This window comes from Canis aureus, chromosome 2 (genome assembly GCF_053574225.1).
Source record: "Canis aureus isolate CA01 chromosome 2, VMU_Caureus_v.1.0, whole genome shotgun sequence".
Classification (NCBI taxonomy): Eukaryota; Metazoa; Chordata; class Mammalia; order Carnivora; family Canidae; genus Canis; species Canis aureus.
In genome coordinates, this window is record NC_135612.1 from 58,681,985 (window position 1) to 58,705,172 (window position 23,188).

Below are 23,188 nucleotides of genomic sequence, written 5' to 3' on the forward strand. Positions count from 1 at the left end.
GAAGGATTGCAATATATCTTTTATTGACATGTTAGAGGTACCTAAAAAGCTCCATTACTTGCATTTTGAAATATCTTTGAGCACATTGTCAGCTTGAGACTAGAGTATAATGCCACAGAGAACCGATTCAAGCAACACACGATATGTCCAAAGCACCAACACACACAAAGGAGGAAGGTCAGACACAGCCTGCATTTTGCAAGATACTGTTTACCTGATGAAATTCTAGAATAATTGACAATGGGTTTGAACAAACAAACAAAAACTGGCTTTGGAGTGTCTAGAAACTAAACTGAATTTCCAGACTTTGAAACTTTAGGCTCCTGTTCTATAATATATTTTGATAAATATTCCAGAAAGTTAAGTGGATGGGTAATTACAACTACAGTTTGCAGCTAACTTCTGTAGTGATAGTAGTTTTCCAAAAGAAAAGCTAATCTCTGGTCTAGAAAACATAGTTGAATCTAAAGTACACTTTTAAGAAGCATCCTTGTGAGGTCTGTCAACGTGGACAAAATCACCTACTTACGCACTAACCGTGATAAAGAGTTTTGGTCGCACTGGTTTGGAACAGTCTAATCCAGCTAATGCATCATTAAACAGGGATGAAAGAAGGTTCTCTCCTGGAGACTGTCCAGAGAAAGGCCAATGGACAGGTCATAACTGATGGAGGCAGGCTGTGAGTGCCCTGAGAGCACCTGCTGTAGGCATTCGTGGGACAGACAGGTTATTCTGGATAAATAGCTATCACGTTTCATGTCTCATGTAAGCTAATTGTTATGAATGTGCCTCACTCACTATTTAGGATAAATTAGGCTTTCAAGTCTTAGCTAAAGGTTTGGGGAAATGGACATGTGCAGTGGTAGATCTACTAGCAGAGATCTAGTAGGTCTATGAGATCCCCACGACTAGATCTACTAGCAGACGTTAGTTTTCCCTGGCACTAACGACAATTGGAGTGTATGTGTGTAGCATGTGTGTGCACATGAGTGTGTATGGGTATTTAATGAGCTGCTGAGAACAATGGTTGTCTGTGTGATTCTCTCTAATGCATTGGAGAGTTGTTTCTTTGCCTGTAATCATGTCCATTTGGTAAGGACTTTTCGTGACTCAGTGGTCCCGAGAAGCATATGGATTGTCCACGCTAAACCAGGTTCCTGAGCTCTGTTTTCACTAGTTTACATGCTTTTCTTCCCCCCTGCAAAGTACAAGAGGCCACTAGCAACCCATTTGTATTTTGCCAAGAATCCTAAGGGCCCAAGTTATGAATCGATTAATCATCCTACAAAAGCACAATTCAATTGGCTTCAAGTCCATGCGAGGGCTGACCCAGCCAGACCCACACCTCCATGCAGCTTTGTTGGTCTCCACATATTTCTGCCAGATGCACTGTCAGCCTCCCAGAGCAGTGGTGATCAGCCGAGGTGATGGTGCCCCCAGGACATGTCTGATCATGTCTGGAGACGTATTTGGTTGTCACATGTAGGAGGAAGATGCTACCCGTGTCTGGTGGGTGTCAGGCCAGGGCTGCTGCAGAACCTCCTACAATGCACAGGACAGTCTCCCATAACAAAGGATTATCCAGCCTAAAATTTCAGTAGTGCCAAGGTTGAGTATGGGCCTGCCCCAACGGAATGATTAAAAAATAAATATTTGATTTATTTGTAAACATCATCAGCATTTTTGTTTGGGATAAATGTCTGGCAGATGTGGCCAAATATATTCTACTTTGCCAACATACTGAGAGCTCAGTATTATGGAATCACTGGGAGTCTCAAGGAGACACTTGAATTTTTCAGCTGGACTTTAGTCCATTTTGTGTAGGATATCATGCATCATGTGAGATGGGGAAGCCTCAGAGGTCTGAAGATGTGAATCAGAATTAGCTACCTCCCATCCACTTACTTATCCGTGCCAGGCACGGCAGCAGGCTCTCTCGGGCACACTGCACTTCACTCTCCCTTGCCCTTTCAAGGTGAAACACTGTCAACCCCCTTTTGTGATGAGGAAGTGGAGGCTTAGGAAAATCACAAAGCTGGTGAATGATGAAACAAGGATACAAACCCAAATCTCAGAGCCTTTACTCATTCCTCCTGGGATGAGATGCCCAGGGATCACCAAATTCTTCTAACCCTAGAGCAAATGTGTCTGGGCAGCAGGAAAAGAAAAGTAGATGGGAGATAACCAGGAACACCTTCATCTGAAACACAGCTACAATCCTCCAAATGTACCAAGTCTCTGCTTCCCTCCTGGGGTGAGTGCAACGTGGCTGGAGAGGGTCATTCAGGGAGGTTATTTTTACAAATCCCCTATCACGTGGAAAATTCAGGCAAAGCAGAAACTGGATTTTTCTTGAATTACCTCTACAAGAGTAGCTGAAATGACAGTCTGCACCCCTTAGCATTTTCAGGCTATATAATTCAGTCCAGTCCCCACTGCTTCTGGCCTGAGAACCACCCACTTGTGCTTTTCATCTGTATATACCCCATCATTAGTTACCGCTCTGGCTTTGGGGATCTCTCATCAAGTTTTCTTAAGAACAAGCATGAAACAGGTCTATTCTGGAAATTGTATCACATTCAACACATTCCAAATTAATGAACAGACCCTGACTGTTTTTTCACAAGCTTTCAACGCAGAGCTTGCTTCGGGGCGGGAGGGAGGCAGGACTGTCTCTCGGAGGCATCAACGAGTGTGGCACATCAGAATTTGGGGGACATGTTATGATAGTTGGGGAAGCACATCCAGATATGCGTGCGAACACAGTGTGTAACTGGGGTTTGGAAAGATCTCAAGTGTGCCGTGCTGGATGGTGCCCTACCTGCTAGAGCCCCCTGACAGGGGAGCTCACTTCTCCTTCCAACAGAGCACAGCTACCAGATTTCCTGGCTTCAGGGTTGGTTTGGAGCTTTCGCACATCCTGACAAATGTGAAAGCCTCATCTTCTTTGTAGGCACTTTATAGATTTATTACAAAGGGCATACTTTGAATATTGTTGTAGGCTCTAAGTTCTTGTCTGTCTGGCAGAGGAGAACTGAGCCTAGATCATTGTGCTTGCTGTGCTCCTTCCAAACCCCGGAGGCTTTCTTCCTTTGGAGAATTTTTTTTTTTTTTTTTGTGATGATTTCCTGTCTAGAACCCAATTATTCCAAGCTCTCTTCAAGTAAGCCCGTAAAAACCCAGAGACCATTTCAGAAAGGAAACAGCACTTTGTTCCACATCTTCCACCAGCCCTAAGGGATGAACGGGATGCACAGGGTCTGCATGGCTCTGTTGGCCAAGATTACAGAGCCTTTCATTAACTACAGTCTTTTTTCAAAACCCCTCTGAAAGCTTCTAGGTCATGATTTCTTCAAAGTCAGATAGCTGCTTCATCTGCTCCACTTGCATAGAGTGCCTCCTGAGGAGCTTCTTTTTACTTCTCAAGTCAACTCTCTTTGGTGAACTTGGCGCAACAGGAACCATGGATTTTAAGCCGCCAGCAAGTGGAGAAGGAGGTTTGCTGCTAGATCTGATATCTGGGATGGGTGGGTTCAGATTTACATTTAAAGGCGGGAGGAAGCCGGGCCTGGTGTGCGAAATTCGATCCAGCAGCAGAGTTCCAGAACCTCGCCTCTCCAGAAGATGCGGTGGTCTGCGGCGTGCTGAGCTGGGGGACGTGCTGGGTGCAGCGTCCAGGGACTCCCTTGAGCCATGGAAGAGGGCCAGGTGGGAGCCGTTGAGCCTCTTCCTGTCCAAGGGTCCTTTGCTTGGCTCTAGGGACACAGAGCTGAGCTGCTCCGCTGCTGCCTGTAAATCTAAGTCATGCAGGTCATTCTCTAGCCATTTGAGGGACACTGAATCTTTGAGAGCGGGGGACCCTGTGGCACTGACACCAGCCTTCTCCTGGTCGATGGGGAGAGTTCCTCTTCGGGCCAGGCGAGGGTGGGAAGCCTGGCCCTTCTCATAGACTGCCTTCCAGGATGCTGGTGCCGGGGAGGCTGGGATCTTGAGAACCTGCTCTGTGACTGTGGGAAAGAGGGTGGGGTCTTTGCCATCGATACTGTTGGTTCTGGAGAGCGGCCCCCTTTTGGGGAAGGACATATCACTAATGCTCTTGATGACCTCACCATCTGCGCTAGCACCGTAGGTCTCATCCTGACGCGTGTTGGCAGCCAGCACGGACGGCGCGATCAGACCCCAGGGTTCAGACTGGAGCCTCTTCAGTTGGGGCAGGCGGGCCCTCTTGGGGTTCCCTGCTTTCCTGGTGGGTGACCCAGGCTCATTCAGAGCCTTGGCAGTGTTGCAACTACTCAGATGCCCTGTTTGGAGGCTGAAGAAATCATCTTCCCTCTCACTGGGTGGAGAGCCCAGGCCTGGGGCTTTCAGTTCAATATCCGAGGGCGACATGCACAGTGGAGGTGGCTGTCGGTCTTCCACTTTGGGTGAAGGAGGGACATTGAGATACTGTTTGGTGGTTTTCGTGCCTGATGATGATTTATCTGTCGTTATAATAATCACCTCCTTCCCTTTGGCTTTGCAGGCGTCGAGCAGGTGTTTCAGGGCGTCTTTGTCATCTGCATTTATGGCGTAGACCAGCGCTGAAGCCCCAGTGCGGTCCTCAAGGCTGGGATCAGCTCCGTTCTCCAGGAGCAAGGAGACCACTTCTCCGCCAGCCCCCCTGATGCAGGCATGGATAAGAGCTGTCTTGCCAGACTTATCCTGGATATTGGGGTCAGCCCTCTGGTCCAGCAGGTACTTCACCATCTTGGACTTGCTGATGCTCTGCTGGTCCACATGTTTGGTGATGCAGGCCACCATGAGAGCCGTCTCCCCTTTGTCATTGCTTTCGTTGATATAAGCGCCCCCCTCCAGGAGGAGCCTGGTCAGCCTGAGCCTCCCCAGCCACACAGCCTTTAGAAGCGAGTTTCCATCAGTCCTCAGCTCTGTGTCGTCATCCATCCTACTGGCGCCAGCGCCTTGGGGCCACCGTGGCGATCAGACCTAGCGAGGGAAGAAGAGAGAAAGAGTGTCGTGTGTTCTGGAGGTGATCTGAGTGGTGCGGCTATTACAGGGCTGGATGCGGTCAAACCCCAGCTGATCCTGAGTGATGCTACCTTGGCCAGGTGACCTGGCTTGTCTGCATCCTTTTCTTCATCTGTACTGCGTGAGGGCTGGAAGGGTGGCAGGTGCTATAGAGCCAGCATGGATATCAAATGAGAGCACACACAGAAAACCCTTAAGCACAGTAAAGCAGCTGACACAATGCTACACCTAGTAACCAGGACAAGCTGCCGTCACTGGGCTATCTGCTCCATACTTACCTCAGTTGTCGTATAGGAAACTTTGCTTCGTGCCCGTAGGCACCACTGGCATCAAGTCCCACAAGGAAAGGTGTGTGTCTCCCTTGTTTGCTCTGCAGCCCCAACATCTAGCAGCGATTTGCACATCATGTCACCTCGTAAATGATTGTCTACTGCATTGTTCTTCCAGCAGGAAACACACCAGAATGGTAATGGAATTATGGGCAGCCTTCATCTTCTTTTTGCTGTACTTCCTAAAATAAGTGTGCATTACCACTGTAACAGGGGAGAAATCAGGAAAAAAAATCATTATAAGGCAAAATCAGAAAAAAAAATCATTACAGAGCTACCCCTATCTGGGTAGTAGTCTCTGCTCTTCCAGCAGATGTCAGAATCCTCCTCATCCTCCTCCCAGTCTTCCAGAATGATGCCACACCACATCCTTCCCATAAACAGGTATAGAGCAGAGGACCAATGGATTGCACGCCTGCCTGCACAGGAACTTCCTCAACCTAGCCTGTCAAAGCTAGGTTTTCTGGTCTGGCTGTCCCCATGTCCATCACCCACTTCCTGCACCTGGAGCCTCCAAACTGGGTGTTACTCGAGAGGACTCCCACAGATAAGTAGAGGTGGGGGCCCGGGCACTGGCACCCCTGCCAGCCCATGGGTCCCTCCCTGGCCCCTACCTGTGCCATCACAGCCCCTCCCCATGGACCCTGTGCCCCCTGGGTCCTGCTGAGCAAACAGCCACAGCTCTGCCCCCCACCTTACCACCCCAAGCATTACTGATCAGTTTATGATCCTCTATTAAATTGGAAGTCAGGAGCCTTTCCTGGCTGAAGCTGAGAGATGGATACATAGCCTTTATACATTTGTAATGCATTAATAGATACTTGCTATTTTTTAAAAGCCCAAACCACATTTAATTATGTGAAGAATGGAGATCCCTGGGTGGTTCAGTGGTTTAACACCTGCCTTTGGTCCAGGGCGTGATCCTGGAGACCCGGGATCGAGTCTGTCAGGCTCCCTGCATGGAGCCCGCTTCTCCCTCTGCCTGTGTCTCTGCCTCTCTTACTCTCCTCGTCTCTCATGAATAAATAAATAAAACATTTAAAAAATAATAATTATGTGAAGAAGAGCTCTCCTTATGCTTGCGTGTGAACACACACACACATGCCACACACACACACACACACACACACTTGCCTCCTTGAAGCCACTGTCTTCAGAAGCGACTATGTCTAAAGGTCTAAGGAAGCATTGTTCTAAGAGCTACATCTCAGCGGGATCTTGTTGCAGTTCTGTTTGTGTTCCCAGGAGATCTTTTCTGGAAATGTTTCCACCCAGGGACCACATGCTGTTAATTATGTGTGCAAGTCTATGTCTTCCTATCTCTCTGCTTCCTCCTTCTAAAGGTTCCTGCTGACCTGTGGATGTGTGTGCAGTATGAGTGTGCACACATATGTGCGTATGTGAGTGTGTGCACATGCGTGTGTGTGTACACATGTGTGTGTGCGTGTGCATGTGGGGTATGTGCACATGTGAGTGTGGGTGTCTGCACACATGTGGGTGTGTGCATGTGTATACATGCATGTGTGCTCTCATGTGGATTACATGGGTGTGTACACGCATTTGGGTGTGCACATATGTGAGTGGTTGTGCATGTGCTCCCGTGTGTGTGTGTGCACAAATGTGGGGTGTGTGTGGATATGCAGTGTGCGTTCATGTGGGTATGCACACACATGGATGTGAGGGGTGTGCATGTGGATGTGCATGCATGTGGGGGGTGTGGATGTGTGTGCACATGTGAGTGTGTACATGTATGTGCACACGTGGGGTGCATGTGTGTGGGAGTGTGTGTGCACATGTGGATGTGGGTATCATGTGGGGGTGCACGCGTGTGTGAGTGTAAATGGATGTGGGGGTATGCACACATGTGGATATGTGCTCATGTGTGGATTCTGAGGGTGTGTGCACATGAGTGTGCACACATGTAGGTATGGGTGTGTGTGCTCATGTGTGCATGTGTGCTCACATGTGGATGTGTGTGCACATGTGGGTGTGGGAGTGTGTTCATGTGGGTGTGTGCGCACGTGTGGATATGGAGGGTATTATGAGCGTGGGTGTGTGTGCCCATGAGGCATGGCCTCTCTTCTGTTTCCACCATCACCATTCCTCTCTGGTCCCACACAAACAGATCACTTTCCTGAGGTCTTCCGTGTCAGGGGTGCCCTCCCTGCACTCTGGACACCTGAAGCAGGGTTTCCACACGTAGGCGAAGGAGCGGAAGCAGCCAGGAGCAGGTCGCCTCTGCTCTGTCTCCTGCCCCCTGTCTGTGGCCCAGCCTCCCTGGCACCACCCACTGCGGCTCCTGCCCCCCCAACACACACACTGTGGACCTCAAATCTGGCTGCTTCTCACATGCCCGACTTTGTCCCTTGTAGCCCTCTTCATGTTTCTAAATGTAAGGCCTCCCTGACCTTTAATTATTCATCAGCCTGCAAACCTCAGCTCAAATGTTACTTCCTTTTTAATCAGGAGGAGACTAGGTGGAGATGGAAGCGGGAGGGCGGCATGAGATTACCACTGACTCACACCCAGGCTATGGAAACAACTCCCACAAATCACTTCCTCCAAAAGAGGATGCACAAATGGCCAGTAAGCACATAAAAAGGTGCTCAGCCTCATTAGTAGTCAAAGAAAATCAAATTAAAGCACAATGAGATAGGACCACACCTGGTGTCTAACTCAGCGGGGCCGAAAACCAGACCAGGGATGGACGAGGGTAGAAGGCAACAGGAGCCCGCAGCCGGGGCACAGACCAGCCCTCCAACCCCGGTAATTCCCTGCCTGCACTTCCACTTCTGGTAGATTGAAAAGCTGGGCCACAGAGTCCCCCCACCCCTGCCTGTACCCCGTGTGCAAGGAGATACTGGCCCTCCTCCCGTCAAGAGGAGGAGTCGGCGTGTGACCTGCTTCGACCAATAAAATGCAGCCAGAGTGACTTTCAGGCAAGGCCTCTGTGGATCTGACAGCTTCCAGTGTGCTGTCTGGAGCCAAGCTGCCTCAGACAGATGTGTCAGCTGTCCTGCAGAAAGGACACAGGGAGCCCCAGCTGACCACCCCGGCTGACCACCACCCTGTGACCCACCAGCCAGCCCCCAGCTAGTTACAGCTGCGGGAGGGAACCCAGGTGGGGGCAGTAGAAGTTTCCAGAACCTAGTCCAAACTGCAGAAATATGCATGAATAAATGGTTATTGTTTTAAGCCTTTCATTTTGGGAAGGTTTGTTCATATCAGCAAATTACCAATAAATCTGTATAGCCACACATATATGAAAATGTTCCCAGCAGCGCTATTCATAAAAAATAAAACCTAGAAACAGCCCCCCAAGAAGAAAATGAAGAAACGGTAGTATATTCACACGCTGGAGTGCTTTACTACATCTTTGCATTCTCGCTCTCTTTCTCACACTCACACACAGCACGCAGACTCTTACCCACACACACAACAGAGACACACAGCCCACACTCACAACACAACACAAGAAAAGCTGGATGCTGCATGGGCTCCTAGATACTTCGCAAGCTTCTTTGCTGAGCATTGGCTTGTTAATCTCCTGGGCAATGTCCTCCCCAGAGCACTGAGCCCCCTTGCCCCCTCCGAGCCCCCAAGGGAGAAATGAGGTCTTCTCTCCCTCATCAGTTGTGCCACAGTTGAAAGAAGAATAAAGGAAGAGTCAAAGGGAAGGAGGAAGAGACAGGAAACGGAGGGTGGGGAGGACATGAGGATGGACTGTCGAGTGATCCCTCTGTGGCACATGCTCGGGGCAATCCCAACCTTCCAGAGTACTCCAAAGTCCAGGGTAGGGAAGGAAGGAGGAAGGGCGAGAGGGAACAGGACGGGATATCTAGCTCTTCCTTCACTTGGAATGAGGGGTCACCTGCTGTCCTGAGCTAGGGCCTCGTCCCAAATCCTAGCTCCTAAGGAGATAACAGAATGCAGACAAAGCATTGGGTTGTTTCCCAGCCCATCCATGGGCACAACACCCTCTGTGTGCAGGGAGGATTTTTCTCTTTGTCCACAACCATTTTTCCACTGTGAGCCTTGCAACTGGCATTCCTGAATGACAAAAATGCAAGAGCTTTGAGTGAGGACAGAGTTGGACCCTGAGCTGACCCTTGCAGCACTGATCCGAGGCCAGCTGACTGGAGTCCTGCCATTCACTTTTCTGCCTCCCCCAGACCGACAAGGTCACGTTGACCTATCCATCTCAGAGCGGTGGCCACTCACCTGGCTTTCCCATCGTCATGGCCTCAGATCAGTGCTACAGGGGGCAGGTGGCCCGAGCCCCTGGTTTCAACTGATCAGGAGCCATGGTTTCCCCAGTGAGGCCACTGGGCACAGAAGTGGGGGCAAGTTAACCTTTTCTAGAGCAGACATTGACTAGTAGGGGGCAGGGTAGGAAGGAGATGTCAGGCAGTCTCCTCTCCCTTTCTTCCCCCCAGAGCCTGTGGGCGGTGGGTTTCAAGGATTTGGGCGGGATGTGGTAGAGGATCTGATTTCCACAAGACTGAGCTCTCAGTGAGCTTGTTGTCGGGCGCGGCTGGCTCCATGTCCCCCTTCTATTGGCTCCTTCTCCCTCTTCACTCTACTTTTCATTCTCCTCACTCCTACTCCCCAGGGTTTGATATCCCCATAAAGAGCTGATAAACTGGCATGTTTTTATTTAGGAAACTTGAATTAATTTCTATCACTTATAATAAAGCAAACCATGACTGACACCCTGGCATTACTTGCTCATCCATCCATCCATCCATTCATCCATTCACCATCAAATATATACTGGGTGTCAGTATGCATGCTCAACATTAAGGACAAAGGAATGTGTAGAAGTCAGATTTGGAAGAGTCTGGCCGGAGGCTGGAGGTCACTAGGAGCCTCTGAGGGATGAAGAGGGTCAGAGGCACCAGTTCAAGGAGGTCAAGGAAGCATCGCGCGGGAGAGGAATTCTAAAGGTAGATTTGAATAGTGAGCCGCTGGATGGTGGGTCAACCAAGATCTAATGTATGTTGATTTGGGAATTTATCTCCCATTGTGCACAGTAGAGAAGGAATGTGAGGAGCACCGGACACAGGAAAGATCAGATGCCTTCATGGTTCCTCAGATCACCGGCGGAAGGAAGCAATTCTGACTGGACAGAGCTGACATGTGCCCAGAATTTTGAAACCCCAAGCGTTTCAACTGCTAGGCATCATGTTTTAAAATTAGCAACCCCAAAGTGGGTTTTTTTCACATGTTTCAGAAACAGAGTTAAGTGAGAAGTAAGCAAAATTTGGGGCGCCTGGGTGGCTCAGTGGTTGAGCGTCTGCCTTTGGCTCAGGGCATGATCCTGGGGTCCTAAGATCAAGTCCTGCATAGGGCTCCCCACAGGGAGCCTGCTTCTCCCTCTGCCTGTGTCTCTGCCTCTCTTGTGTGTCTCCCATGAATAAATAAGTACAATCTTAAAAAAGTGAGCAAAACTTTCTGGGTTCCTTCCCTGCTCCCTGCACCCCCGCCACCCCTCCGCTCAGGGTAGTTTCCTCCCTCCCTCAACCACAGCACAATGGACCGAACACACCTCCCAGAAGCCCAGGGACTGTAAGAGAAACACTGAAAACTAAAACATCACCAACACCAAAAAAAAAAAAACAAATCAATGCTTTCCCTGATGAAGTGGGTGGGTGGAAGCAGTTGCCTGTTTTGTCCAGAAGCCCTTGCATTATTTTACTGTCCACAAAATTGTGAAAGTCTAAGACTTTTGAAGCTGCGAGGAGCCATCTTATTCAATTGTTCCCCGTTTAGAAATAGGGAATTTAAAGACAGAGTCTTTTATCTTGCTGAATGCAAGCTCTTGCGCCTCTGCACATCTTTAGCCTGAGCAGCGTAGATCAAGGCTGTACAATAAAGGGCTGGGGGCCAAGTGTGGCCCCCAGGGACATCTTGCTTGACTGGCACCATGTTTTAATGTTTTTAATTTGAAGGTTTTAAGATGCATCATTCATTGTTCAGTTTGGCAAAGGCCCTGCCATTCTCTGTAGTCTTACCACTGGCCTGATTCACACATTCAGGCCATTTACCTCTGCAGAGATGTGGTTTTATGACACTAGATATAAAGTCAAATACTTGGGGGTGCCTGGGGGGCTCCGTCTGTGAAGTGTCTGCCTTTGGCTCAGGTCATGATTCCAAGGTCTTGGGATAGAGTCCTACATCGGGCTCCCTGCTCTGCGGGGAGTCTGCAGCTCCCCCTGCTTGTGCTCTCTCCACCCACCCCCTCTCTCAAATAAATAAATAAAATAGTTTTTTTTTTTTAAGTAAAATACTTGGAATACAAGTCATGATGCTTCATTTTTCCCATCACTTCCTAGATTCTTCTGTCTAGAGGTTTGTTAGGAGGATCCAGTGAGCTAATAGATGCAAAAGCCCTTTTCATAAACTTTAAAGTATGGTTTGCTTCTGTGAGCCATTATAAACTAGGTAATCAACAATTACTTCAGTGCGGGGATCCCTGGGTGGCTCAGAGGTTTAGCGCCTGCCTTCGGCCCAGGGCATGATTCTGGAGACCCGAGACTGAGTCCCACATCAGGCTCCCTGCATGGAGCCTGCTTCTCCCTCTGCCTGTGTCTCTGCCTCTCGCTCTCTCTGTGTCTCTCATGAATAAATAAATAAAATCTTTAAAAAAAATTACTTCAGTGCAAATAAAATACCATCTGCTTAATCTCTTCTTCCTTGAGTCATGGGGCATCAGATTTCCAGTTAAACTCCCTGTTTGGCACCAAGATAAATCAGAGGCTTGAGGCATTGCATTCATTTGTGTTTGACCCCAGTGGAAAAATGATGCAAAAGGAGGAAGGCCAACTGAGTCCTGCAAACGTCTACATAGTGCCTCATGTTCCCAAGAAAGGGACTGGAAATACACAGGACTGTACTCAGTGCCCCAGAGCAAGTCTCTAGGACTTTCTAATGCACATGCTTTGTATTCATCTTACTTCTGGTTATGGCCTTAATCTTGTTGCTTGCCTACTTTCTCAACTTCCTCCTCCTCCTTTCCTCCTCTTCCTCTCCCTCCCCCTCCTCCTTCTCCCCTTTATCCTTCCCCCCCTCTTCTTCCTCTTCTGTTGTTGCTGAAGGACGAGTTCAATGCAGTGGTAGTCTCAGGGAGATAAGCATATGGCTGTTCTTATGTTTGCACACATAAGTTTGCACACAATTAAATCTTAATGAATCTCAACTACTTCTGATATGTGTCAACCTAACACCTTGTGGATCTTTATAAATTGCTTTAAAGTCTTTGTAGAGGGGCATTTGGGTAGCTCAGTCAGTTAAGCATCTGCCTTCGGCTGGGGTCATGGTCCCAGGGTCCTGGGATGGAGCCCCACATTGGGTTCCCTGCTCGGCGGGGAGTTTGTTTCTCCTTCTGCCTCTGTCTGCTGTTCCCCCTGCTTGTGGTCACTTGCTCTCTCTCTCTCTCTCTGTCTCTCTCAAATAAATAAATAAAATCTTTAAAACAAGTCTTTGTGGAACAAAATAAAATGGACTCAATGAGCATGCATTCGGTTAATCTATATGAATTTGCTGTTTCTGTAGGTCAAACAGTGGTTTAAAAATCACTTTTCTTTCACATGGTTTGTCCTGATATTTATGTGTTTCTCTAAATGGACCCTAGTTCTGTAATTGTTCCACAGTCTGAGCTCCCAAGGATGGACAACTGTGGCAGAAAGATTCCAGAGTAGAGAGGCAGGTGACCTGGATTCTAATCTCAGCCCCCAGCTACTAGGTAGCTGTGGAGCTGCTGGCAAGCATCATTTTGCCAAAGAACTTCAGTTTTGCCTTATAAGATTGTTATGAGGGTCAAATGTAGGCAATATGTGAACACTCCCTACAAAGTCCTGTAAATAAGGAATTATTATGTTGAATTAAACTCATCCAGGATCCTCCCTCTGAACCCTCCCACTGGGGTGCCCAGCACCCACCCCAGTGCCACTGCCATTCATCACCCACCCTCTTCCTCTTCCAATCACCTGCTCCTCCCTTTCTGGCCTCCACTTCCCAACCACAGTCTGCAGTTTGCAGAGTTTTCCCACATCCATGATCTCTTCGATCATCTTCCTCAGCACTCTTGCAAAGGAAGCATTATTATCCTAATTTTACAGGCACTGAGCCTGAAGTTCAGACAGGTTGGGTGATTTTGCCCAAGAGCACACGTTCGTAAGTGGTACAGCTTTGGTTCAAACTCTGCTCCTCTGAACCCAAGCCCGGAGCTTTCAGGAGGGAATTTCACCCACTCAGGCACACCTCCCCAGGACCGCAGCCCCTGGTGGGGTTTACAGGTGCGGGACAGCACTAGCCGGTTGTATAGAATGGGAAGGGCTACTGAGCCTCTCTTGCTGCGGTTTTCCATCGATCGATCGATGGAAGATAATAGCACCCAAGCTCGCCGCGGGCTGTGCGTAACAAGAGCAGAACGCATGGAGAGCGCTTAGCACAGGGCCCTGGCGCAGAGGAGCGCTCAAAAAATACTAGATTTTGGAGGAGTTTGGGTACGCCTTTCAAAATGCAGGAGGCCACACCGTTCCGGAGTAGCATTCGCGGAAGCGTGGGGATGTTTTATACTCCGCCTCTTCCTTCCGCAGCCACGGGAAGCAGTCAGAGGCGGATCAGAAGCTGAGCTCCACGTTAGCGTTAGCGATTCAGGAGGAGTCCCTTCTCCGGGGCCTTCGGGCGGCGATGCGCAGCGGGTCCCGGCGGCGGGGAGCGGGGCGCAGGGCGCGGGGCGCGGGGAGCCCGGGGCTCAGCGCGATGCTGGCGCTGTCCGAGGTGCTGGACGCCGGCGGTGAGCGCTCCGGGGCCGCCGCTGTCCGCGGGCATCTCCGCGAAGGCCAAGCGTGGCGTCAGGTGCAAGCAGCGCGGTAAGTGCTTCTCCATCACTGCTTTGAAACGCTCACATTCAAACTCTTTACGATTTCTCAAACGTGTTCCGGATCATAACCTCTCATAACCCGATCCTCACAGGTTTCTGCAAAAATGTAGGCTTTGCTCCCCCTTCAGTCCTTGCAGGAATTCAGACGCCTATCACCCAGCACCACTCCGCAACCATTTCCTACAAAAACCCAGGCCCCTACGCATCTCACCCCCACGCGTCAGTGCAAAAATGAGAAAAAATGTAAATCTATCTTCCACACCCTTCACCCACAATTTCCTGTGATAAAAGCAGCCTCTCCCAGCCTCCCACTCCTGCCTGGGCTAAACATCGTGGACTTACTTCTCGGGAGCTCAAGATCCCTCCCACCGGCTGCAGCGGGGGGGAGACCCCTGGGGTGCTCTTACCTGGCGGAGACGCTCACCGAACCAGGCCACCTGAGCGCAGACCACCGGTAGGGTCATTACTCCAAAAGCAAAGTCCAGGGTCACCTGGCATTCCCGCCCTCGGCTTCAAGCTGGTTCCCCAAGGGCACTGCCAGGCTGAAAGCGCCGGGAGCTGGGATGACTCCGGCCTCGTGGGTCCTGTGACTTGCCCAGAACTTGGTCAAATAAAACCTCTGCGTCAGTGCCTTTCTGATCCCTCCCTGGCTCCGCCAAGTTCGAGTGAGAACAAGAGAGTTCTCTCTCTCTTTTTTTTTAAGGGAAACAAGGAGGCGTGGAAGAGGAGAGCTGCGCGCAGTTCAGTCTTGCAGGTCTCCTGCGCCCCGCGCTCCGCGCTCTGCTCGGTCCCGGGCCGGGCCGAGGGCTGACTGGCGGCTCCAGGTCTCCAGCCGCGGCACTGGCTGGCAGGCTGCGTGGGGTGTGTGCCTGGGAGGAGCGAGCACCGCGGGGGCAGCGGGGGCGGGGAGAGGCGTCCGCGCCCCGCCCGCACCCGCACCCGCACCCCAGAGCAGGGTCAGCCTGGCCACACAACCCAGCCTGAGCTGGCGGTGAGGGTGGGGGGCCAAGGGTGGGCGCGGCGCCCCGGGGCAGGAGCAGGGCCGGCGCCCCCCCCCCCCGCCCCCCCAGTCTACGCCACACGTGCGGACCCAACTCAGGATTCGAACTTGCGTCTCCTCTGCTGTCCACGTGGCCCTGCCTTGCTCGGGTTTCCTCCTCCGCCAAACTCCCCCAATCCAGAATGTTCGTCCACAGCGTGGAAGGGAGAGGAAGGGTGGAGGAGGGCAGGGCAGGAGACCTTCCAGCCGCCCCCCACCCGGGGCCCTGCATGTACAAACCACTGTCCTACTGTACAGACCCTCCAGGTGGGGGGAACCTTCCAGCCCCCAACCCCGGGGAGCCCAGCATATACCAACCACTGCCCTGCTGTATAGCCCGTCCAGGTAAACATGCACACGGGGTCCTTTTTCCTAAGAAAGAATTGACTCCTACTTCTAGGATCAATTTTAATTATTTAGGTTTTCCTACAAAATTGTCCATCTCATTTAGAATTTCGAATTCACAGGCACAAGATTACAATGAGCGTTAGCTTTTAATTTTTCATCTCCTCTAATCTGTTCTTACATTCCCTTTTCATTCCTGATATTGTTGCATTTCCCTCCTCTTATTTTTGGTGTTTATGTGTAACGTTACTTTGCCATCATCAAATTATATGATCTATGTAATTTCTATTTTGTTGCCTGTTAAATGACCAATTTAAACTCAAAAACCATTTTTCCTCTTACTCAATGAAAGAAAAAAATGAACATTCTGTGTTTTGGGGTATAAACATACAAATACACCTGTAAAGTTAGTTGCATGTTGTTACCATCTGTATCTTCACTAGTGTATTGGTTAAGAGCAGAGTCTGCATGCATTTAAATTCTAATCAGCCACTTACCAGCCACAGATTTCTGGTGAGTCACTAAACTGGCCGGTACCTCAGTTTCCACCTCCATAAAATGGAATGAATAATAGCATCTATTGCAGATAGTAGCTACATTTACGGTGAGCATAGCATAAGGTAACTATAAACTTGTTGAATCGTGTCATACACTTGAAGCTAATGTAACATTGCGTGTCAGGTAGGATCTGTTTCCTGGGACCAGAGAGAAGGGAACTGGGTTAACACATGTGCAGTGTTAGTGCCACTGCCTGGTCAGGGCAAGCACTGTATAAGTCTTAGCTATGTGCATCTATCTGGTCCATTAATATCCAAAGTAAGCTGTTAAAGTGTTTCAGGATGCTCGGATTCATTTATTCAAGAAAAATTTATTGAGTTTGGGCTGTGTGACCAGATCTGCATTTTTGGGGGATGTGCTGGAGATTCAGCTGTGAACAAGAAAGACAAGTTCTCTGCTTTCATGGTGGGACCTTCTGAACATCTATATTTGTCAGCATCTCTTTGGGTGTGTTAGCGTACGTGTGAATCAGTGTTCTGCTGTTGCATCCTACCTGTTTCATGCAAGAGAACATGGGTAAATATTTTACAGCCTCTTCCAAATCTGCCTTCCAGTAGAATCTCAGTCCCTTCCCCAGAGATGGACCCATATGCTAGACCCATTTGATTAATAACAACTATATTTTTCAAAAATAATCATGACTAATAGTAGCAATAAGGAGTTTTAAATCCTTACTGTTGTCAATACCTTCTAGCCATAGACCTCGAGGAACACACCAATTATTATATTATCATTATTATTATTATTACTTGTTGCAGCAAGGGAGAATGCACACCATGGGAAATAGTAGGCACCTCAGTAAGAAGGTGTTAGAATGTGTTAGAGTTAAGGCTCTGGTTGGGAGATTTGGGGAAGGGTTCGCTCCACTCGTAACAGAGGAGAATCACATCAGATGGTATTCTAACACCACGAAGAAAATTATGAAGTGACCCTTGGTGCCCTGCTTCTCGTGCACTCTGTTTTTGTTTTTCTATTTTTTTAGAGGCAGTTGGCATATAACCTATTAGTTTCAGATATACAACATAATGATTCAGTATTTGTATGTATATATTGTAAAATGATCACCATGGTAAGTCTGGTTAACATCCATCACCGTCAGGTTAGAATTTTGTTCTTGTGATGACAACCTTTAAGATCTACTCTCTTTGCAACTTTCAAATATACAATATAGTACCTATTCTTAACCATAGTCATCATGCTATACCTTACATTCCCATGACTTATTTACTTACCCTTCTTCCGTCTTGCCTGCCTCTCCATCCGCCTCCGGTAACCACCCATCTCTTCTCAGTGCCCACCCAATACACACCCTGCTCTAAGCCAGGGGAGGGATAGTGCTTGTCTCTTGTTCCTGAGCAGTTTCCCTGCACAGAGTATATTTCCAGCCAGTCATTGTCCTTAGGGAAGACAGACTCAGAGGTCACTACTGAGTGGCTTAGCTAGTGCTCTTAGCAAGAAGCCGAAAGTCATTTGAGTCACAGTCTTTCCACACTCTGGGAAGCTATGTTCAAGAGCCATGAGGTGCTTTCCTGAGATCACACAGCACATTAGTTCTAGGCTACCTGGCCTCTTGGGATCAGCTTCGTGGGACTGGATGTGTTCCAGACTGTTATAAATGTTTAAATAACTTTTACTAGATTGTTATTACAAGTATGTTATAGGTATCACCTAGAAAACATGGATAAGATATGGACATTCTGGCTTTTAATATTAAGTAATGGTTTCTTTCAAATGCTTTTATAAACTCCACAATTAAATCAGAGAAGTTTTTGCTGCAAGTATCATAAAATCCATCTTAAATGGACAAAGAAGGACTTCTCTTCTTACATAACAGAATGATGATGGATCAGAGGCTCCAGACTTCCAGGGCCAGCAGTGGTGCTTGTGGCATCTCCCTGGAGTTTACCAGAAGGCTGCCATCAGCTCAAGCCATAACATCACATCCCAGACAAATGTTGAGGAAGGAGTACAGCCAATCACATGGGTCCCTCTTATTGGGGGAGTAAACCTGCCCCAGCAGTAAATACACCACACAGCCAGGTTCTCCTCCAATCTTGTTATTCAAAATGGGGCACATGTGAGGGATACTAGGAAAATGGAAAGCCAGAGTGCTGTGATTGGTTCAGACCACAACCAGTCCTTTCCTTGGTCTGGTCTAATGGCAGTCCAAATGAAATAGAATTCTTTTAGCAAGAAAACAAATAGGAAGTGAATGATGTGAGTGTCACAGTGCTTGTTATTAAGCCCTTGGGAAATGCAGAGGAGCAAGAAAAAGAGGCAATCAATAATATTTATAATATATAGGTATAATTTATAAAACTAGAATTAAACAATAAAGTACATTGTATTAATCTTGTATCTCTTCTTTTTTCCTTAAGAAATCTGCTATAAAGCTATCAAGTCAGATAATTTTTTGCTCTATGACTTATTTCCACATGGTTGCATGCAACTCTTCTGCTTCGTTGTTAATGGCTACAGTATATTGAAGTACATGCATGAGCCAATTCTCTGTTGAAGATGTAAAGGTTTCACATGGTTTCTCTCTGTTGTAAATCACACTGCGGTGAAGAGCCTCTAGTTAATCTTCAAATTTCAGAATTATTTCCTTAGAGCAAAATACCTGAGGTTTTTGACTAAAAGGTATGCAAAATTTTATCATTTTTATGCATATTTCAAATGCATCCTCCATGAAGATTGCACCATTTTTCATCACCCCTTGGTCATATTTAAGTGCATCCTCAACCACGTGAGATCTTATCATTAAGGAAATTTGCTGATGTGATAATTAAAAATGTATCGGGTCATTGTTTTCAGTTGTATTTCTTTTATTACTAGTCAGGTTGAATTTTTAAAAAATGTTTATTGCTGATTTTTCTGTAAATTGCTCATTTATATCTTCTAAATTTTGTCTTGGTGTTCGTGATTCACACTTGAATAGAAAATGGAATAAAGCAAAGAAGATTGTTCATTATTTCCCAGAGATGATCACTATTACTCATTGCTCATGCAGGTTCATGTGGGTTATATATTCTTCTCTCTCTGTTTCTGTTTCTCTTTTTCGGTTTCTGTCTCTATCTCTCTGTCTCTTTGTCTCTGTCTCTCTCTGTCTCTGTATCTCTCTGTTTCTATCTCTGTCGGTCTCTGTCTCTCTCACGTCTCACATCTATCTACTTAAATATCTTATGATTATTTCCTTTGAATAAATGGCCAAAAGTCAGATTTCTGAGTCCATAGATAGCAAAAATGTTTAGGCTTCGAATAATTGTCAAATTGTTCTCTGAAATGTGGTAATAATATATCAAATTCATGATACACCCTCATGGGCCCTACCTACAATAATGTTATTTTTAAAAAATACGTGCCACTGGAGAGGCAAGATTGTAAGTCTTTTCTGTGATTCTAGCTTTCTTTGGTATTCCCAGGGTTGGCTATTTGGGGCCTCTTTTCTCTTCTTCCTTCCTAAGACCTGATCAGACCTGATCTACTTCTTCATTTGTCTTCCACACACAAATCTTTGACATTTGCTAATTGTAGTATTTTTCTAATTTACTACTGTTTTCCTTTAATTCCTATTAATTCCTTACTCTTGTTTTCCTGATTTTGTTTTTTTGAGTTGAATTCATGGTTAATTCTTACTCTCCTTTGCACTCAATTGAATTCCTTTAAGGATATAAATTATCCTCAGGGCACAATTTTGCCAATCCCCTTCTCTTTTGTTGTCTTCAAACTGAAAATAACTTTTTGAAAAAAAATGACACTTTAGTAATATCAGAAATTTTAAAGAAGACAGAAAAGCACACACTCACACAAAAACCAGAAAATCGTTTGAAAGTCCACAACTTTGAGTTAACTATTGTTAACATTTCAGGGAACATCTTTCCAGAATTTTGTCTTATAAATGTACATACAAATTTTGTGCAAATGGTGTCTTACCATTCTTTTAACAATATGCTGTATAATGAAAATGTTTTTCTCTTAGTGAATGCAACACACACAATAACTTTCAATGAGTCCACTGTATACAGATATTATTGGGGTACCTGCTTGGTTCAGTAGTTGAGCATCTGACTCTTGATTTCGACTCAGTTCATGATCTCAGTGTTGTGAGACTGAGCCCCTGTTCTTACTCTGTGCTCAGCAGGGAGTCTGCTTGGGATTCTCTCTCCCTCTGCCTCTGCCCCCACCGCAAATAAATACAAATAAATCTTTAAAAAAATACATTGTCATTTATCTAACCAACCTATAGGAGATGCACATCATAAGTCTTTCTAATTTTTCACTGTGATAAATAACTATCATACCTTAGTATATTTGCCCAGCCATCCTCTTAAATACCTACAAAATAAATCGCTGAGATGGATATATATATATATATATATATATATGATATATATATATGATATGGAGAATATGATATGGATATATATATGATATGGAGAAAATATTAAAATCGCTGAGATGGATATATATATATATATATATGATATGGAGAAAATATTAAAAGTTTTAATAAATATTTCTAGACAGTCTTCCAGAAAGATTATAAAAATTTACACTCCCTAAACAGAGTATGAGACTAACCATTGTCTTACACCCTCATGGGTTCTGGATAGCATCAATCATCTTAATCCCTACAATCTAATAAGCAAAAAAAAAAAAAAAAAACTTCTTTTTGCATTTCTTTAGCTACTAATCACCTTGATTCACTTGTTATGTTGTGTTGTGCATGTTATGTTATGTTTTGTGCATGTGCATGTGTGTGAGTTGATTGCTGGCATCCTTTCCCATTCTTCTATTTGACTTGTCTTATTAATTTTTGAAACTTTCTCTATATATTATGTTTATGTTCTTACTCTGTCACACATATTACAAATATTTTCCAGTGTTTTATTTGCATCTTAGTTTTATTGCGTTGTTTGTGTCATAAATGAGTCTTTAACTTCTAAATTGTCTAAATCTATCTTTATTTTCCTTTAAATTTCTTGCCTTTAAGGCATCATGTTTAGAAGATGTAAACCCTGCCTTGGTGCACCCAGGTGGCTCAGTTGGTGACACGTCTGCCATCAGCTCAGATCATGATCTCAGGATCCTGGGATCAAGTCCTGCATGGGGCTCCCTGCTCAGTGGGGGGTCTGCTTCTCCTGCCCCCCCCCCACTCGTGCTCTTGCTCTCTCTCTCAAATAAATAAATTAAATTAAAAACAAAAAAATTAAAAAAACAAAAACACACAAAAAACCAGCTTCCTACTGATGCTCTTCGGGTTTGATATTTCACAGTCAGATGTTTGCTTCTCCTGATCTGTAGTTCATGCAGTTAACTTGATGTGCATTGAGATTAATTGTGTTTCCAATGACAAACTAATTACCCCAGTGAAATTTTTGAAGAATCTTTCTTTCCCCCCTCTGCTCTTGAATGGTGTTTTTATCACAGGCTACATTGCTATAAAAACTTGAATTTATTTGTGAACTTCCCATTCTAGTTAATTGATGTACCTCTTCCTCTATTTATGTCCCTTCTTTCTGGTTATTATAAGCTTATGTTACAGTGTTGGATGTAATGGTGTAGATTTCTCTTTAAACTACTTCTCCCAAACTTCCTGATTTTTACCACAGATTTACCCTTTCAGATTAATTTTGGAATCATCTTAGATTCTAAAAAATACATTTTTGATCAAATAGTGTCTTTTTTCTAATCATTATGACACTACTGAACCATCTTCTTATTGCTGAAAATAAGCATGAGCTCCATATTTCCAGGGGAAAAGCTCACATTTTTTCTTGGGGTCCTCAGCCACAGTCTCGTGTAGAACTGCCCTGAAGACCTCCACAGAGAAGCCCAAAAGCCTCCAGGCTGCTATATGCAATGGACTGAATTGTGTCTCCCCTCTCCCCTGTATTCATAGGTTGATGCCTAACCCCCAGTGTGATGGTATTTGGAGGTGGGCCTTTGGGAGGTAGTTAGGGTAAGATGAGGCCATGAGGATGAAGCCTTTATGATGGGCTTAAAGCCCTTATAAGAAGTGACAGAGACCTTGCTTCCTCTCTTTCCACCATATCAGGACACAGCAGGAAGATAAGGGGCCCTCACTAGGAACTGAAACAGCCAGCGCCTTGGTCATGGACCTCCCAGACTCCAGAACTGTGAGAAATAAATGTTTGTGATTTGAGCCACACCATCTATGGTATCTTGTTATGGCAGCCCAAGAACAAGAGAATCTACATGAATTTGGCCATATGCTGAGTTCAATCATCTGAGTCTGTTCATTGATGATTCTCTCCCCACAAGATTCATAGTTTATTTCTTTGGATAAGATTCCTAGAAAAACCAGAGGTATTTTCTGACTGTAACTCCCAGACATGTTCTTATTTCTTCAAGTCTGTGTTATAAGCATAGAAACATTTAGCAAGATTGGTTGGATTACGCACTCTGGTGATGGCAATACGCCTCCTAAGGGACATTATACTTCAAAGCAACCATCATGGGGTAGCATCAGGGCATGGACTTCCTAGGCAGTGAGACCCTCCCAAAACCCCTCAAAACTTTGGGCACCAGCCTATGTAAAGCACTAATATTGATGTAAGTTAGTACTCAATGAGGACTCATAGATTTATATATGTCTAAGTGTATGTACATGTGTATATGTGTACATGTGCATATATATATATACACTCAATCTATATATGTGTCACACATCTATGTATAGTGTATATCGTCACAAAGGCTCTGGCATCAACTCTAAACACCTCAGTGGAAATTTGGGACAAGACTCTAAGGAACTTGTGCCTCTCAAAACTTTTTTTTTTTTTTTTTCCAAAACTTATCTCTAATTGTGACTTCCAAGTTATTGTCACCTGGGAAGCAACTTGGGAAGATATTTTGGAACACTGGCATCTTTGCATGTAGTTGTGTGCTGGCAAAGGAAGCTGGTTTTCTGCTGGGAAAATGGATGTACATATCTGTAAATATATACATCTGTATAAATGTATGTATATATATGTATATATG

The 23,188-nt window shown here is 46.1% G+C and overlaps 1 protein-coding gene and 1 long non-coding RNA gene across 3 annotated transcripts in view; one reads left to right on the forward strand and one right to left on the reverse strand.

Moving 5' to 3' along the window:
• ANKRD34C (ankyrin repeat domain 34C) lies at positions 1-15,228 on the reverse strand. Its single transcript, XM_077874549.1, has 3 exons — positions 14,649-15,228; positions 5,304-5,558; positions 1-4,983 (listed from the first exon to the last, which is right to left on the reverse strand). The coding sequence occupies exon 3, from the start codon at positions 4,939-4,941 to the stop codon at positions 3,337-3,339; it is 1,605 nt and encodes a 534-aa protein (XP_077730675.1). The 5' UTR covers positions 4,942-4,983; positions 5,304-5,558; positions 14,649-15,228; the 3' UTR covers positions 1-3,336.
• Positions 13,962-23,188, forward strand: part of LOC144299173 (uncharacterized) — a 14,843-nt gene continuing 5,616 nt past the window's right edge. The window contains exon 1 of one of the 2 annotated variants that reach the window (XR_013365939.1): positions 13,962-14,230. This is a non-coding gene — a long non-coding RNA (uncharacterized LOC144299173). The remainder of the gene's footprint in view (positions 14,231-23,188) is intronic. The other variant, XR_013365940.1, reaches the window with a different exon arrangement.